At 39.2% G+C, this 17,572-nt stretch overlaps 1 protein-coding gene across 1 annotated transcript in view; it reads right to left on the bottom strand.

Annotated features, from left to right (window-relative positions):
- Positions 1-17,572, bottom strand: part of pde2a (phosphodiesterase 2A) — a 201,736-nt gene that overhangs the window by 163,200 nt on the left and 20,964 nt on the right. Inside the window, exons 2-3 of the mRNA XM_088346134.1 lie at positions 16,085-16,299; positions 15,856-15,946 (exon numbers count right to left, since the gene is read on the bottom strand). Coding sequence (XP_088202260.1) covers positions 15,856-15,946; positions 16,085-16,299 — 306 coding nt within the window. The remainder of the gene's footprint in view (positions 1-15,855; positions 15,947-16,084; positions 16,300-17,572) is intronic.

Below are 17,572 nucleotides of genomic sequence, written 5' to 3'. Positions count from 1 at the left end.
ACAAATCAAAAAAATGAAAAGAAAAAAGATGTAAAAATGAAAGGAAAAAGAAGAAAAAAATGAAGAAAATGAAAAAGGAAGAAGGCAGGTTTTGTGGTACCCGTAGGAGTAAGATGCCCGGGAATCATGTCTGCGCCCTCTGGACGAGCCTCAACTTATGTCAGATCTAAATTTATTGGCCTAAAACTTTTAATAAAATGCATTATTTTAAATATATCTTATATTTTTGCTTGTTTTTAAATCAATGTCGTTTTTTTTTCCATAAATCAAGCTTTTTAACCACAAGGAAGCACTAAATAATACAGCCTGTACTTAAAATAAACTTGCGATATGTGCGCCTTTGTAGTTGAGCCGCTAAGCAGCTAAGCAGACCTGTTGAAATGAATTGCTTTCAATGAACTTGTTTTCTTTTCTCCTAAGGAGGGAAGAAAAAAGAGCCGCACCAAGCCCATTCTCTGCTTTCATTATTCCCACAAAAAATAAATTAAAATGGGGACTGGTGTAGGTGGCCGCTTGTCCCCAAAGACAACACAAGTAACCCGGCACTGTTCCCAAAATAGCTCACAATTGATTGGACACTGTTGCTCACTAAAACTTTGACACATTAAAGAGAACAATGCCAAAATGTGTAGAATAGTAAGTTTTTCCTGGAAGTGGAAGTCAAAACAAGGGGATTTTACAAATAATAAAATGCTTCTATGCATTTATTTTTGCATTTGTGGATGGGGTGCATTTGTAGGTGGGGTGTGGCATTTGTAAACCTAAGGCTGCAAGCATGACGTAAAGCCAGGAGGTGACTTCAAAGTAACACATGATTTGAGTAGATTTGACACGCTCAAATAAACTCTTCTTTTTTAATCTTTTTGGGGGTTTGCCCCGGACAGACCTGATAAAAGTAAAATAAACGCAGATTGGTACAATGGAAAATAAAGTATAAGGGCTCTTTGAACTCAGTTAGGGATTGTTGACAAATACTTAATAGAGAAAACATTTACCTTTCAACTTTTTGAGGACATTTCAGACAAGGCACCCAGCTTTTGAATTGAAAATTGATGTTTTTATCATTATTTTGCAACAACAATTTTAAGAGTTGGTGTTATGAGTTGATGACAGGAAGTTGCTAGCTAGTGTTTGGATAACCAATCAGGAATTACTTGCTTTCTGAAGCGGACAAGATTGGTCATTAGCTAAAGTTAGAGCCTCGTGTATGTCATAATCCCTCAAAACCACTCTAAAAATGGCTGCCTTCAGTTAAGGATCCCCAAAAAATAAGTAGAACTTCTTAAACAATATTATATAAATACAGAATGTGATAACTGATTTGCACAAAGACGATTTAATGGGATGCCTGTTCTTATTTTGACTCACTGTTGTTTGTTTATTCTACTTTTGCATCATTGTCGCTATCGGCCAATCATGTTGCGTTTTTTTTATTTTCACATCCTTTCAGGGTGATCTGTTTTTTGTAACATTGAAGATTGAATAAAAATAGGGGGCTAGGAGGAGCGCCTTAGGGAATAGTTAGAATTTTCCTATCTAGGAACTCTTTATCCGGACTTCCTTGCAAGTTCAAAATCAATTGATGTCTTCTCAGCCTTTTTTAATTGTTTACTAAAGTTGAAAATGATCAGTTAACTTACCTTAACATACAAAAAGTAGGAGTGTGTGCTTTATTTCAGGGGCTAGAGTGAGACCACGACAAGTGATTCTGATTTTGCGCACACCATTGGGGGCCAATCAATAGAAGTAGTTTAAGCAAGCTAACAGCAAATCAAGTGCAGCCATCTGGAAATTCTTGTCAAATTGCTTGGCCTTTATCTATTACATATTACGTCTCTTAATTGAAGGACTTTAAGGGATCGTGCATCGTTTAAGGTTTTCTCTAAATAGTTGAAAGTTAAATATTTTCTCTGTACAGTATGTGTTAATGCCCTTTTTTGTCCAACCACACCTATCTGCTTTCATCTTACTTTTAGCAGAGCTGTTTGGGACGAAACACATTATGTTCTTGAGAGTGACGTCATGCTCCTCCCTTCCGGTATTTCTTTTTTTTTTTTTTTGATAGAATTAAAACGGTGAAATTAAGAAAAGGCCTTTCTCCAATAGAGTTCAAAAGCTAACCTAAACTAAGAGAAAGATGAAAAAATAAGTGTTTATTGGAGCGTGTATAAGAAATGCACGTACTTGCACACTCATCATGAAAGAGCTGACTCAGGCTGCAATGAGAATAATGAAGTTACAAATTTCATACAGCTTCCTTTTATTAGTATTTTTTTCTTTGTTTCAATTATGTTAAGATGTGATTCATTTTACATAAAATGCATTGCTATAATAACCGGTAAAATTATTTGATTCATGTGAAAAGTGTTTGGCTTGTCAAGTCACATTTATTTGTATAGCCCTTAATCACAAAAATCTCTCAAAGGACTGCACAGGATTACAATTACACCATCGCCTTGACAAGAGGATGGGAGATAAGCTAAGATAAGCTCCAGCCTTTTCCCACCAGATCTATTTTTTCCTTATGTTTTCTCAATTGTTTATCAAAGTTGTTCATTTTGAATTCATTGCAACCTTTCATTTGATATACAGAACCAAAAACTGTCAGTCAATCAATTGCACCACAGTCAATTTAGCCAATACAAGTCACTTCATCAAGTCATACATAGATTCAACTCAATAATACTTGAACATCCTTGTCAGGTAAAAAAACAACAACCCATAACTGCTTAATTTGTATTTATTATTTTAGTGTCTGCAGAACTTCTCACCCATATAGGCCTTTCCTAGTGGGGACGAAGAGCATAAATCCAATCCAACAGTCATCTAATAAGACGACTGAGCAAGATTTTTTAGTCAATAAGTTTTATAGTGACATCACAAAAACACAATACAACATTGGCATGTGTGTTTTTGACAAGAACAAATTATTTTTCAATTGAAAACGGGCGAAAAAAAGGACTGAGGCACAGGGCTTCTTACAATGCGTTCATTGCCAATTGTCTTTTAGGTATATATGGGTTCAGATGACAAGTGAATGCATATTGACTTCACATGCAGCTGTAAGGAGGAGGCTCATATTTCCCTTTTCCCAGTATACTGTCAGTTTGTCCACTGGGATGTCTAAAAGCCACTTACTGCACATGTCTCCATGTCCCCGTTGGCACACTTGAGCTCTTAGACTAAAAGGTATAGCCATGGTGACCTCTCAGCCTATGGAACCTTTCAGGTATAGACAACTAAAAACCATCAGAAAGAGATAGAAACGGAAAAACACCTAGTGTACATCACTGTAAACGTTTTTTTTCGCAAAGCATACGCACAATGCAGGGTAAATACTTTCAGGCGACAAATTGTTTGGCTTAAACGGTACCTGAGAGCTGTGAAAGTCTTACAGAAAAAAGTAAGGTCCCCCTCAACCAGCTCCCGCCCCGCCCCAACCTTTTACATTTAGTACAGTCCCCTGGGGAAATCTTATACACACATCAAGCCCTCGAGGGTCTTTTCAACCTCTTCACAGGTCATTTTCTGCTCAGCCTTTTATTCCACCTTCTATTCAACATTCAGTAATTTTGTTATTACAATGGCAGAGCAGGAAAAAAAAAACTAAATGGCACAGCCGGATAATAGCCCTAAAACGAACCTCAAACTTACACAATGTTCAAAGGAGTAGAAGCTAGGTTGGTGGATATATTTTTAGAAACAATTGATTAAAACAGGAAAGAATAGAAAATATGGGATATGTAAGAGGGATAATAAATAAATATAGTCGATGAAATAGATTAAATTACAGATAGATAGATAGATAGATAGATAGATAGATAGATAGATAGATAGATAGATAGATAGATAGATAGATAGATAGATAGATAGATAGATAGATAGATAGATAGATAGATAGATAGATAGATAGATAGATAGATAGAGAGGGATTGCAAAAATTGTTACTACAATTCTAATGTAAATTAAAATGCCATTTTTTTCATATGTTTATAAACATTTTTCTTATTTAGGATAATTGTATTTATTTATTTGTTTTGACAAAATAGTTTTTTTTGAAAAAAGAGATAATATCTAATGTCAGAAAACTTTGCTCATTTAAACTGGTATTTTGTTGAATACATCCAAAAGTACCAATATAACTTTAAATACATCAAAACCCGGAATATAAACTTTTTTTTTCATCAAAATAAAGTGCCATTATAATAACAACAATTTGTTTTGATCCCTTAATTTTCTCCACCTATTTTACGAGAAAAACAAATTTGTTAATTTGTCTAAGTCTAGTCAAGATAAGTCACATGTACTTCTCAAAGTGCTGCACAAACCTATAGTTATAGTAGATTTAACAGCCTAAGGGCCCGGTCACAGCCGTTTGCGGCTGAATCACGGCCAGAAATTTCTGCCTGTGAGGCGGACGCTATTGGACGCTTTGAGATGATCGCCATACAGACGAGATACAGCAGTGCTTAACACGCGGTCGGAAATTTGCGTAGGCGTCGGATTTGGGCACAACACCGGCTCGGGAGCTTTTATACCCGTGGTCCACACGAGAAAATGACGCGGAAATGACGCGATGAGGAAGCGGAACAGTTGCCGGCGTCTGTTTTGCGGGCATACCACCGATGAACAGCGGGTTGGCCAATTTTGCGCATTTTCCATCGCGGGCAACCACGGGCAAAAAAACCCGCAAAATTTTAGCCGTGATTCAGCCGCAAACGGCTGTGTGACCGGCCCCTTAGATCGCAAACCTACACCACATGAGAGAAGTGAGAAAAATTTGTAAAAGAGAAAGGCTGCAATGAATATTGAGTGGGCATCAATGGACCCAAACATCAGAGAAACAAGACCCAGAATGAGCAACATTTTGGGTAATATTGTATGTACTGTATAAAAGTAAAATCAGATTAACAACCGGGCTCGGTACTGCTATCTGCTGCCTAGACAGTATCTAGTGAAAGAAGTGGTAAAATGTGCTGTGTGAGAGTAATACACTGTGATGCCGGTTGGCTGTCAAAATTGCCGTGCATGTTGTCGGGCTGCTGTGCGCTGTGGTGCAAGACATTGAAATAAAAAAATAAGCATCCACTGGGAAAAAATTAGCATCTGCTGGCGGTGGTCATAAGATCCCGTGGACGTGAATAGAGTCGGATGTTACTTGCATACATAGAATAGAATTAGAATAGAATATAATTTACTTTTATTGTCATTCTTTGTAACCATGCACACAAAACGAAATGTCGATACACCTGACCCGTATAGTTAAACAGTAGCGAGCCGATGCAGCCGCAGACAAACAGGGCGCCGCCATTTTAGACCCGACTTGCTGTGTTGGGAGTCATTAGGTGACCAAAACCCCCAATTCCAACCCTTAAATGCCGAGCAGATAGGCAATGAGTACCAATGTTGTAGGTCTTAGGTATGACTCGGCCGGGGCTTGAACCAGCGACCTCCCAGTCTCGGAGCGGGCGCCCTACCATCTAGGCTACTGAGCTGGTCATACTTAAGCAAGAAATAAATACAATGAAAGAACCACGATTTAATCCGTTAAAACTATAAACTAGTTTTAATAGAAGTATCATAATCTAATTGGAATGTTGAGTTCTAGCGTTGAAAATAACTAACTTACTAACTGGCTAACTGGCTAAGTGGTTAGCTCTATAATGTTAAAAATATTTTTTTGTCATATATTTTCCATACATAAGGCGCACCGGACTATAAGGCGCTACAGTGGGATTGTCAACAAAACAGTCAGATATTTCAGTCACACTTATTAATCTCTTAACATTTCGACAGCTCTCAAATTAGCAAATATGTGTCTCAGACACGTACGGACATGCCAACCATTTCTTAGTTTCTATTTTCTTTTTCGCTGGCAACTGTGTGGACAGCAAAGTAAGATTTTCATTGTGCAGGGAAACGTGATTCTTTACTGTTCATAGAACAATAAACACATTGAATTGTATTGAATTGAATTGAAGAATAGACTCATCACAAAAACATCAAGATCAGTCTGAAACAAGATACTGGGAAATACAAAGCCGGGGTAGCTCATCAAAGTCGTCTTGCAGCTATCAGGTTCGATAATAATACGCAACCATGGTCCTCTTACGTTCGTGAATGTAGTAAAATCCAACCGTGTCAAATATTTACATACTACAAAACTCTCAATAATGCCCACAAATAAAAGAAGAAATCCTCAGAGAAACATCGATAGTTGTTGCTTGTTGCTAGTTGTCTATTTAGTCCCATAATTCCTGTTTACAAATAAAGACGAGTAAAAAACGTTTTCTCCATGCTGTAGAGCATCTTAACGTGTGATACACATTCATCTTTTCCAGCCAATTGCAGGCTTTGTTTTGCCCCGCTTTAGCCTATGCGAGCCTGTAAATGCTAAAAATGACCCGCCTCCTTTACTTTTGAATAACTTTAGCCAATAGTGACCGATTCAAATGATGTTGACACATTGGTTAGGAAATGAAACACTGGTATATGTATATCCCAGCATACACCGCGGATTACTTCTACGGTGGAAAATCTAGTCAGCGGCTGCTTGCCTTAGTTGCAAGACCTTGCGACTCAATATTGATCCATATATAAGGCCCACTGTATTATAAGGCCAATGGTGAGCTTTTGAAAAAAATAAGGCTTTTAGGTGCACCTCATAGTGCGGAAAATACGGTACTTGATTTTCGTGAAAAGTGTTTCCACTGTCAAGAGACGGGACCAAGAAAAACTCCAGCTTTTTCCTGTCAGCCCTTTCTTTCCTTTCTGTTTTGTCGATTGTTTATTAAAGCTGTTGAAATGTACAAATCTGTTTATTAGCGGCATTGGTCCGAGCTGTGAAAATGTTGACAAACATTACATCAGCCTATGGTACAAAAATGGTTGGGGACCACTGATGTACAGTACAATAGCAAATGTGTTGTGGTTATTTCCAGGTTTGGACAATGCATCCATTATACATTGGGCTGCATATACAGTTTATGCACCACAGCGATACATTCATGATAAAATTCTGCACCTGTGAATACGGTCCATTTATCAAGTACAAAACGCTACTGTAAAAAGAAAAAAATCTACTGTAAGCATCAAAGTACAGTATATGGTGCAGTACACATTCATATCTAACCTGTAATATCCTTCGAGGTTGGCCGTGACGCAAAGGTGCCCTTTTGTCACAAGTCATTAATCAAAAAATGTTGGTTCCAGGCATCAGAGCAAACAAAGCCATTTGTGTCTACTTGTGGAAAATTCTTCTCATCGTTTTGCCCCTGTGGCACACAATGCCACATTCGTGGCTGGCTAGCACCAAATCATCAGGCACAGCATTGGTGGATGTTCTTATACAAACATTTGCTTTTTGCATCACAACAGAGACAATATTAAAAACAGTCTCTAAACTACCCATTTTTGGTTAGGTGATGTCTTTCTGTCATGAATTTAAAAAATAATACTGTTTTTGTATGGTTTATTTGAATTCACTTTTGCTTAAGGGACAGTACATATTTTTCGGGCCTCATAGTGGTTACAAAATCGTTATTTTAAAAAAAACAATATTGATTTAAATAATAGGCAAAAATAATTAAACTATCATGTAAACTAGCATTTAATTTAAATACTTGTAGTTGGAGAAATTTGAGTTTTTTTCCATCACATGAGACACACCCAAAGAAAGCAATATGGTTTCATTTGCATCAGTTTGAGTCTCGATAGTTTGTATTCTTTCTTGCGCTTTTAGCTGTCGTTTTCGGTTGAACTATGCCCTTCAGCAGGGGTCTCAAACTCAATTTTCTTAGGGGCCGCCTGGGTAAGTTTGGGCTGCTTCTCTACACCAAATAAGTTAAAAAAAACTGAATTATAATCAAACAAAGCAATCAATCAGTTATGAATAAAAATATATCGCTATTAAGAAAAACTTAAACTACTTATGTAAGAAGAAAAATATAATTGATATTGTCTTTCAAAGGTGGGTATTAACAGTCATGATCTTTTCTAAAAATGCTTTTTGCAAAATAGTTCATTGTACTATTCAATTCCTGTGACGTATGATGAAAAAGCAAACACAGCCAAGTTTCAGCAGATAAAATACACTTGGCTCGAAGCCAGAAACTCACCTTAAGTGCAAGGTGCATTTACTTTGTTTTAAGCCTCAGTTCAAAAGCATTCTTTTAAACTCAGGCTGCGTGTCTGAGACCTCTGCCGTACAGTGACAGGTAGAGGTTGAAAATTACACACTGTCCCTTTAACAAGCAAGGTGCAAGTCCGTGTTAGGTTAAGTGCCGGTTTGGGTTTTACAACCTGTATTTACCCCTCGGAAAGCGGACCATGCTGCATTTTCTTCAACCATGTGTTTAATGTCTGCCTAGACAAGCGGGTGCTTATTTACTGGAATTGAAACTCATTTATAACCAAACTCTCAAAAGGTAAACCACCTTAACAGCAATGAAGTAGGCGCATAAACACATCTTAAAACATGTTTGCAGTATTTTTGTAGGATTTAAGTGGTAGGGTTTTTGTAGTTTTTCAGTAGTTGCACTTGGTAGTAATGTAGCATTTGGGGAGTATTACTGTAGTAGTGTTTCTGTGGTAATATTTCTGTATTATATGATTACTGTAGTAGTATTTCTATCTGTAGTTTTTCTTTTCAATCGAAAACAAAAAATATATATTAAATCCCTGTTGTTTAAATACGAAATTTGATAAGTTATGTAATAATTGTGTAGTGTTTTTGTAGTAGACACACAAAAGAACTGTTACCAATGTGCCTATGGTCCTAATTTTGCCCACCCCTGCTACACATTTGTCTGTCCGTCTATTCAACTATCCAACTATAGATCTATACATCCATCTACCTATCAATATATCTGTAGATATATAAATCTCGCAATACATCTATAAATCTATCTATACATCTAGACATTTATTGATCTATACATCTATCTAGCTATACATCATTACATCTATCTATACATCCATCCATCTATAAATCTATCTACTGTATATTTCTATTGGTAACTCAAAAAAAGTTTGCATGCAAAAAAATTCAAGTAAACAAAAATGACCCCTTTCTTCCTTCTCAAGATTGGACAGATCGATTCATGCAACTGGAGATTGAAGACCTCACAAACCTGGATCTGTCATGATTACCGATGTGAATCACCTGTGCCTGCTCATATGGCGCCAACCGCTGCGGGCTTTGATTGGCTCCCTGTCCCTATTTAAACCCAGTCCTGTCACTCACCGGTTGTCAGTCCGTCTGCGAATCTCTGTTGATACAAGGCAAGCTTTTTTTGACCCTGACTCCCGCCTGTCCCGTTTTTGCTCCCGTTTGTCTGCGGTTACGACCTGTTTTGATCCCGACCACGTCTGCTCCCCGGTCCCGGCTTACGACCTATTTTAATCCCGACTATGTCTACTCTCCCGTCCTGGTTTACGACTCGTTTCCGACCACGTTTTTGATCTCCATCTCTCCACTACCGACCTGTTTTAAAGTCCCTGACACCGCCATCACTCGCTACGGAAGATCCTCTTCCGTATTCGGATCACTATCCGAGAGTGAGAGCGACTTGCTTCCCGCGTCCAGCGAACACCGGGTCCTGGGCACAACCCTTCCTCTTGCTTTCAATAAAACTGGTGGTAAACGTTCCGCAATTGGGTCCTGATTCCATTCTGGTCGTGACAGGATCAGTCCACTCAAGAAGGACAGAGATAAAAGTGAGGAAATGATGTACAGCAATGGATCTGTGCCTAGCGACCATAGGCAAAACAGTATGCATATTAAGCTTTTATTACGACTATTTGTATCCTTGGTTGAATGGAAACACCCCCTGTGTATGAATGAAATCAAAAGGAAAAATGAAAGTGCTTCACTAACATGAAAGACGTAATGCTGCATTGTGCTTTTTTTGAAACCTCAGCAGACTTCAACCGAATGTCATTTATTTCCATCCCTGGGCCAATAATGTTTGCTGGGACTTCCATTGAGAATAAAACAACAGTACTGTTTCACATAATGTAAAAGACGTAAATACGATGATACCTTTCTGGTGGATTACAACACCAAATAGCAAACGTATATTAAATGTGTGTTTCCGATAATGGTATTTTGAATTGAATTTTGGTTTTAAGATAAGAGGACTGAAATGTAAACACTTTCTGGTTCATTTGTTAATCCACAATAAAATCGACGGATTAAGTGAATGAAAAAAAAAATCCTGTTTGCTGCAGGCCCGATTACAATAGTGTGTGCATGGTAGTGCGTTCTAGCAAGCGAGTGGGTTGTTACATAAAGCTTAGGTTGATCGCGGTTGTTTTTGACATTGACAAACTGTTTGAATGCATTTTTTCCTACTATGCGTACTGTAATACAGCAATGGGAGTTTTTGTGACAAAAAATAGGAATGGAGAAATGATTTTAAGACCTTGACTCCCATTAGCCCTTTCCATTGAGATTTCACTCCATCTATACATTAAATACAAACATTTATCTTAGTGAATTGGAGCCTTTAGCTTCCGCAGCAGCATATAAGCAGCACATGATTCTCTGACAAATTAATCCGTACATCTGTTCTGCTGAGGGCTGACAACAGATTAACCTGCTGCTTTTGCTGCCTCATTGCTACAAGCGCTCATGCAAATCCAGCTCACATACACAAAATCAGCAGTTCCCACACATATTATTCGTAGTGGGACTAATGCATTACGAGGGAACGCAATTAATTTTTTTCTGTAATGAGTACTATAACGCGTTATTAATGCAATTTTGTAGTACTGCTATCAATACTGCATGGTGTGTTACCGAGTTATTTCCGTTACTTATTAAAAACAGATCCTGCATTAGATACTATTCTGATGGCTGATGACTCATGTATCACTTACATTGTCGAATGCAACCCTTCATCCACCAACTACAATTTTTAAAGGATGAGTTGTTTATATTTACCTCCAAAGTTCAACTAAATAAAGTTATGGCAGCGCAGTCTGAAGCGCAGAGTACGAGAGCGCTGAATTTCACCACATGGAGATATTCTCCCTACTGCATGTCACGTATTTTAGCTAAATTTTCAACTATAAAATAAAATACTCAAATCACGGGGTCATCTTATGTGCGCATATTTGGTTGTGGTTCACCAGTAGCCAATTGGCAGTGCATGAGGAGGGAAACCTGGAATATACACGAACAAACGGTAAGAGTGTCCTAAATTTTGGTCTTTTGGTTTGAAAAATTATTCTTGAAATACCCCATAGCTGGAGAAAAAAAGAAAACATCTTGGAAAGTACCCAGAAATTGAGATTTTCGAGTGTTTTGCAGGCCAGAGACAAAATGGATAGGGAGTGTTCGTTTGCAACGACCAGGCTTGGGGAGGAATGGAAACTGTATAACGGCGAAATGTTATTTGGGTACAAAAAGTGTATTTGTATTTCCTCACGGGTACAAATCAAATTACAAGTATATTAAGTAAAAAAAAGCAGTAAGCATAAGGATTATTTTGCAGGATGACCATTTTGTTTAAAAGTATATTTATATATACATCATGCGCCAATAGATAAATTGTGTCTGTCATAATTCAATAAGAGCTAGCGCATAGACATGGTATGTTGTGGCTACAGATACACAATTTCCATGTTTGTCGCGGCTACCATCCGACTCATGGGACAGCCATTTCGGCAGACAATCCGGCATGCATGCCTAGTAAATCTTAATAATGACAAGAAGTTCGGCATCTACACTTCAAACAAGTAAAACTTGAACTTGGACACAAGACATCCCAGAGTTTGTTGGAAATTTGTGTCAAAAACAATATTGGGTTCTCAAAGAGGTCTTAAAGGGATTTTGAGGTAAGATATGGCCTAAGAAATCCAGCCGCACAAGACCAAGCCCAACCAATTAACTTGATTTGAGAAACAAGCCCGAAGCTTACCCAAATTTGTATTATTTATTTCTGAAGACTCGGATGGAAGAGGGGTAAATTTTGGACAAGCAGGTCAGGCGCGCCTCTGTACCGCACCCACTGTACTGATTCAGGGTGTTGGCAATCATCATTTACCCTTGGCCATCCTCTTTTAGTGCCACAATTAATGTTTTTAAGGTCCCCAGAGAGTTCCTCGCCATGGTGTGCCATCTTAGGCGTTTCACAGATCAGTATGACAAATTAAACACTACAAATTAAACAAACCTGATCCCTATTCTTACCTGAGACCTAGTAAGAGTAACAAATCAAATGGTATTTTGAAGGGAGAATGACAAGCTGTGCTTTGTTTGGACATATAAGGGTGTGGTGTTTGTGGGGTGTACTCACTTTTGCTGCCAGAGGTTTAGTTATTAATGTCTATATTTAGATTTTTTGCGGGAAAAAATACATTTCCTCTTCTATATAAACTTTAGGGCGGCAGAGGACCAGGGTTTCATTCCAACTACCGCAGCCTCCCTTTGTGGGGTTTGCATGTTCTCCAAGTGCTTTCGTGGGTTTCCTGCGGGCACTCCGGTTTCTTCCAAAACATGCATGTTAGGTTAATTGGCCGGTCCAAATTGTCCCTAGGTGTGAATGGGCGAGTGAGTTGTCTGTCGCTGTGTGCCCTGCGATTGGCTGGCAACATATTCAGGGTGTACCTGCCCACTGCCTGAAGATAGATGGATGGTCTCCAGCAGGATCAGCGGTGAAGACAATAAGCTTCACAGAGACTTCTTTAATTGTGTCAAAGCGATGTTTCTTTAGTGTTGTTCTGTTAGACATTATAATGAAATCTCTGCAGAAGAGGGGTGCACTCACTTCTGTGACATACTGTATTTGGTATTGGAGTAATCCAAAAATAATAAAAAGTAATCAAGTTACATTATTGCAATGTGATGGTATTGGCCTTATGTTACATTGAATAACTAGTAACTGTGTCGGATTACATTTCTAAAGTAACCCTCCCAGACCAGACAGCGACACCTTAACGACCGTCCAAGAGCGGAATGCCGTCCAACAAGGTCTAAAACGTCATCAACTGCAAGTTTGACTCACAACTACCCGGTAACCGCAGATAGCAACGTTACACACATACCACAAAAGTACACTTGGCTGCACACATAAAGGTTAAGTAAATCAAACGTACGAAATTTACGGGAGGGAAGCAGGAGAGGAAAATGATTTGAGAGACGCAAGAGGCCCATAACGTTGAATACGCTAACAATCACTTTGTATCACTCGAGTGTGAATCAAAGTGTGTATCTTTTTCAATGAGTGTGTTTGCGTACGGATTTTACCTGCACGGAGCAAATCCACATGGGCAGCCAATCAATTTTCATTAAAGCTTCTTTTCATTTGCATAACAAACACAGACCAGTTGCCCACACTGATCGCAACCTAGGGAGAGGCCAATCAGTACAGATTGTTCCAAGTGATATTCTGAATTTTCATAAATATTGGTATTGAGAAAAAATAAATTTAGAAGTGTGAAAACCTCTAGAAATTGGCTTGGATTTTGTGCCTCCTAGATTTGCAATGACCCAGGCCGTTGGGGGATCCATGTGTCAGGACCAGAACGGAGACAGGACCCACTTGCGTGCGTTTTTCTTAGTTTTATTGGGAAGAAGGGAATGGATAGTATAAACAATCTGTAGATCGCTGGTCGTGCGGAGCAGGTTGCCTGATGCGGAAGTGGTATTTCTGTGGCGAGCGATGGCAGTGTCGAGAGCGGGAAAAAAACAGATCGGTGGCCGGGACGGGGTAGCAAAAACGAAGTCAAGTTCAGAAAATGGGTCGGAGCCGGGAATCAAACAGGAATCAGGACAGGAGAAAGTCAGGGTCGGAAGGCTTGCCTAGCGTAGCTGAGGTTCGCAGACGGACTGACAACGGGTGACAGAAAGACGGGGGTTTAAAAAGAGACAAGCAGCCAATCAGCGTCCGAGGCAGTTGGCGCCAAAGGAGCAGACTCAGGGGCCTCGGGTCAGTAATCATGAAAAAAAATACATACTTAAATTCATTTAAAAAAAACAATATTGATTGGAATATTAAGCAAAAGACAAAAAACTTTAGAAGGGTTGGGCAAAAAAATTTTTTTAAGAAAAATTGTGCGGTTTGATCACTTTGATTCTCTGTAGTCTGTATGTTCATTCGTTCTTTTTAGCACTTGTTTTCAGTTGCACTAACCCAGGCATGTCCAAAGCACGACCAGTTACGGCCCGTGATCAAATTTTTGCCTGCCTGCGGCCTGTGTCATAAAATTAATCATATGTGGCCCACCAGTAATGTTGACAGCAGTGTAAAATAAAGTTGTACAAAAAAAAAAACAATTCACCATTTCAGCAAATGATGGTATTAACACTTTGACCACCTTGCCTTTGGCTTTTTGTGAGAATTTTAGCCCACCAAATTTCCAACATGGAGACTGTAACTAACAAAAGGGAAGATGAGTGTGAGGGCCGCCACTTAAAAGACAAGTGGAAATTGGAGTATATTTTCAACGAAATCCAAAACAACTGTGTCTGCCTAATTTGTCAAGGGATTGCGGCTGTTTGAATACTAAAATATCATAGCAGACTGCCAAGAAAAAAAAATGCTGACTACAAAAAGCTAAATGGAAACGAACGCTGTGAAAAGGTAAAGCAACTGGAAACTGTTAAAAGCACAACAGCGCTATTTCACTGTGTGTCGATTGAAAATGCCACAAAGGCGAGCTAAATGGTCACGACGCAGATCTCCAAGCATCGCAAACCTTTGTCGGAAGATGAATTTATTAAAGACTGTGGAAAGAATGCCAGGCTGAATAGTTGGCGTTCACACATTTTCAGCGCACCGAATCTGGCCCACTTTCTCAAAAGTTTGGACACCCCTGCACTATGCAATGCAGTGACATCTAGTTGTCAAGTATTAAACAGTGTCTCTTTAAAGCAGTGGGGTGCCGTTATCAAGGCCCCTGGCACGTTTGATACGCAAACATTTTTTTATTCAACTTTTCTGAAATCATGTGCAGTTGGACTTCCACTACACTAGGGAGCAGTGTAAAGTGGTATATTGCAAATAGCAACAAAAGTAATTGAGACGCATTGCTTTAAAGGGCCAGTGTATATAATTTACTGCCTCCTAGTGGTAAAATAAACTTCATTGTTCTTTAAAAAATAAAACAAACATATTTTTTTATATATCAATCAAAAATAGACAATCATATAAACATGCAATTTTTCAGATTTTCTTAAGATAAATTTGTATTTATTTTATATAACATGAGCATGAATTTCACTAAAATGCTAAAATAACTGTAATTCGTTAAAAAAACAATATTAAAATGAAAACTGCAATACATTACCTACAATGCAAACGTGCATCTTTAAAAAATACTCGTAGGTGGAGAAGTTGAACATATTCTACAAAATCCTAAAGTTTGTATTCTTCCTTGTGCCTTCTAGCACTTGTTTTTGCTTGCACTACAAAATAAGGGGAAGGCTAGGCGTGTTACCCGAAACCTAACACAAAAGCAGGGTTAATAAGGGAAATTGGAATCATTAGTGTAGCAGTTGGCATAGTTTGACAGTATGTTTCTCTCTTATTCATGAGCTATTTGTCTTTTTCTTTTACACATGCTCTAACAACTGGCCTCAGAAACAAATACACATACACACTCACGCTTTCTGCAAGAGATAAGAATCCAAGGAATATAAACGACTGCAGCCACAACTTACCTTTAAAAAAAGTTTTGCACTCTGCAAACGAACCAGTGAGTGTGCGTGGGTGTGACAATGTGCAGCGTTTCATAATCTACCTTGTGTTGTGACACACTGGATAAGAGTGAAAGTGGCCAGCATCCTGTTCGAGTTCCTGATTTGACAGGCGGGCACCAAAAAATGATGCTAGACAGCGGCGCGCTTACCTGGACTTGTTCCGAGAAGGCGAGCGACTGTCTGCTTGTTAGGCTCGGAGCTGAACTCTCTTCCGGACGCAGGAGCACTTGCTGACCTCGTCTGCCGGCATCAGAAAAAGAAAAGTCGGGTCACGTGAGGGAAAACAAACCTCATAAACATTCATCTAATAAGTTGCGAGCTGTGGAATGCCGGCGCAGAAGCACGTGTGTAAAGGAATGACAGGTAAATATCCCTTACAGGTCCTTCCCCTTCTTCTTCTGGAACGCGGTCATGTCATCGCCACCTGTGGTACGCAGAGAAGGCGTCGGAGTTTGACGCGCACACGGAGAGCGGACGGCGCGGTGGATTTCGCGCAGGCAGCGGCGGGCACAACTAACAGCGCTCGCCGCGGCGCGCTGAGCGAACGAGCGATAGCGCTCTTCCCCTCCTCCTCCTCCTCGGCTCTCCCCCTCCTACACCATCGCTCAGCTCATCCTCAGGGTCTTACTGCCTCCTTCAGCCTGCCATGTGTTTTACTTAGTCGTTTTTTTTGTTCAAGGAGGAGACCCACACAAAGGTCAACAGTTGCAAGCACAGATATACCAGTGTCTGAAACTCATGAGAAAAAGCTACAGGACACCCCATTTTTCCCAACTTGAAACACAATAAGACTAATCGCAAAAGAAAAAAAAACATTGTTGCAAAGTATTAAGGATTGATAATCAGAATATATAACAGAACAACACTTAAAAATTAAGTTTATTTCAAATCTACTAATAACATTCATTGTATGTATATGACATCGCTGTTTTCCATCTGCCATCAGTATGTACCTGTATTTACTCATCTTCATTCATGCAATGTTTGCGTTGCATCATCTGCTACAAGCCACGTGAATTCCTTCTTCTTCCACGATGCTTTTACTGTACGTTTACATTTTGTCGCGTCATAAATTTGGTTAGCTTCTTTTGAATCTTTCTTCTGGGGCTGAGGTTTTGGCTTGATTCCTAACCACTTCTTCATTTTTCTTGTGTTCTCTGTGCGTCTACTTTGGAAAATGATATGCAAATGCACGACCTTATAACGCTCGGGAGAGTCCGGAAGCACGAAGTTATTCGATTGGCTGCCGAGTATGCAAATTGCCAAACGAACCGAAATTCAGAAATTTCCAAACCGAACAAAGATTTTGAAAACGGAATAAAGCAAACATTTGATTAGAAAAAAAAACCCAAAAAACAAAACAAAACGATTTTTTTTTTCTCGAAAAAGTTGTCTGTGAATGGAGACGTTTTGTACATTGTACGCCCGACTTAAAAGATGCACACCCTGGGCGTCCGGCCAGACACTAGATATAGACTAGGCCAGGGTTCTCCAACCGGGTGTCTGCGGGCACCCAAGTGCCCACTGAGGAAAGCTGAGGTGCCCGTGGACGTCTTATGAAAATAACCAACAGGTGCAGGGTAAGTTTGATTGTCTAGTAAAATGATTCATTTATGGTTGAATGAGTCAAATTAAGCCTATTTCCTACTTTTCTTTTCCTTTTCCCTCTCCCTTTCACCCTCTTCCCCCCTTTCTCTCTCTTTCTCCCTCTTTCTCCCTCTACCCTTCTCCCTCCCTCACTCTCCTTCTCCCTCTTTCTTTAATAATCAACTATGTTCAGTTCATTTATGATCAACACAAACAAGCCGTATACAGTCGCATATGAACCTACATCACAAATAAGCCAACCTCCTAAAACTGCCTTAA

Source organism: Urocampus carinirostris, chromosome 10, assembly GCF_059441175.1.
Source record: "Urocampus carinirostris isolate Australia breed hairy pipefish chromosome 10, RoL_Ucar_1.0, whole genome shotgun sequence".
Classification (NCBI taxonomy): Eukaryota; Metazoa; Chordata; class Actinopteri; order Syngnathiformes; family Syngnathidae; genus Urocampus; species Urocampus carinirostris.
This window is presented reverse-complemented; position numbering and strand designations above follow the sequence as displayed.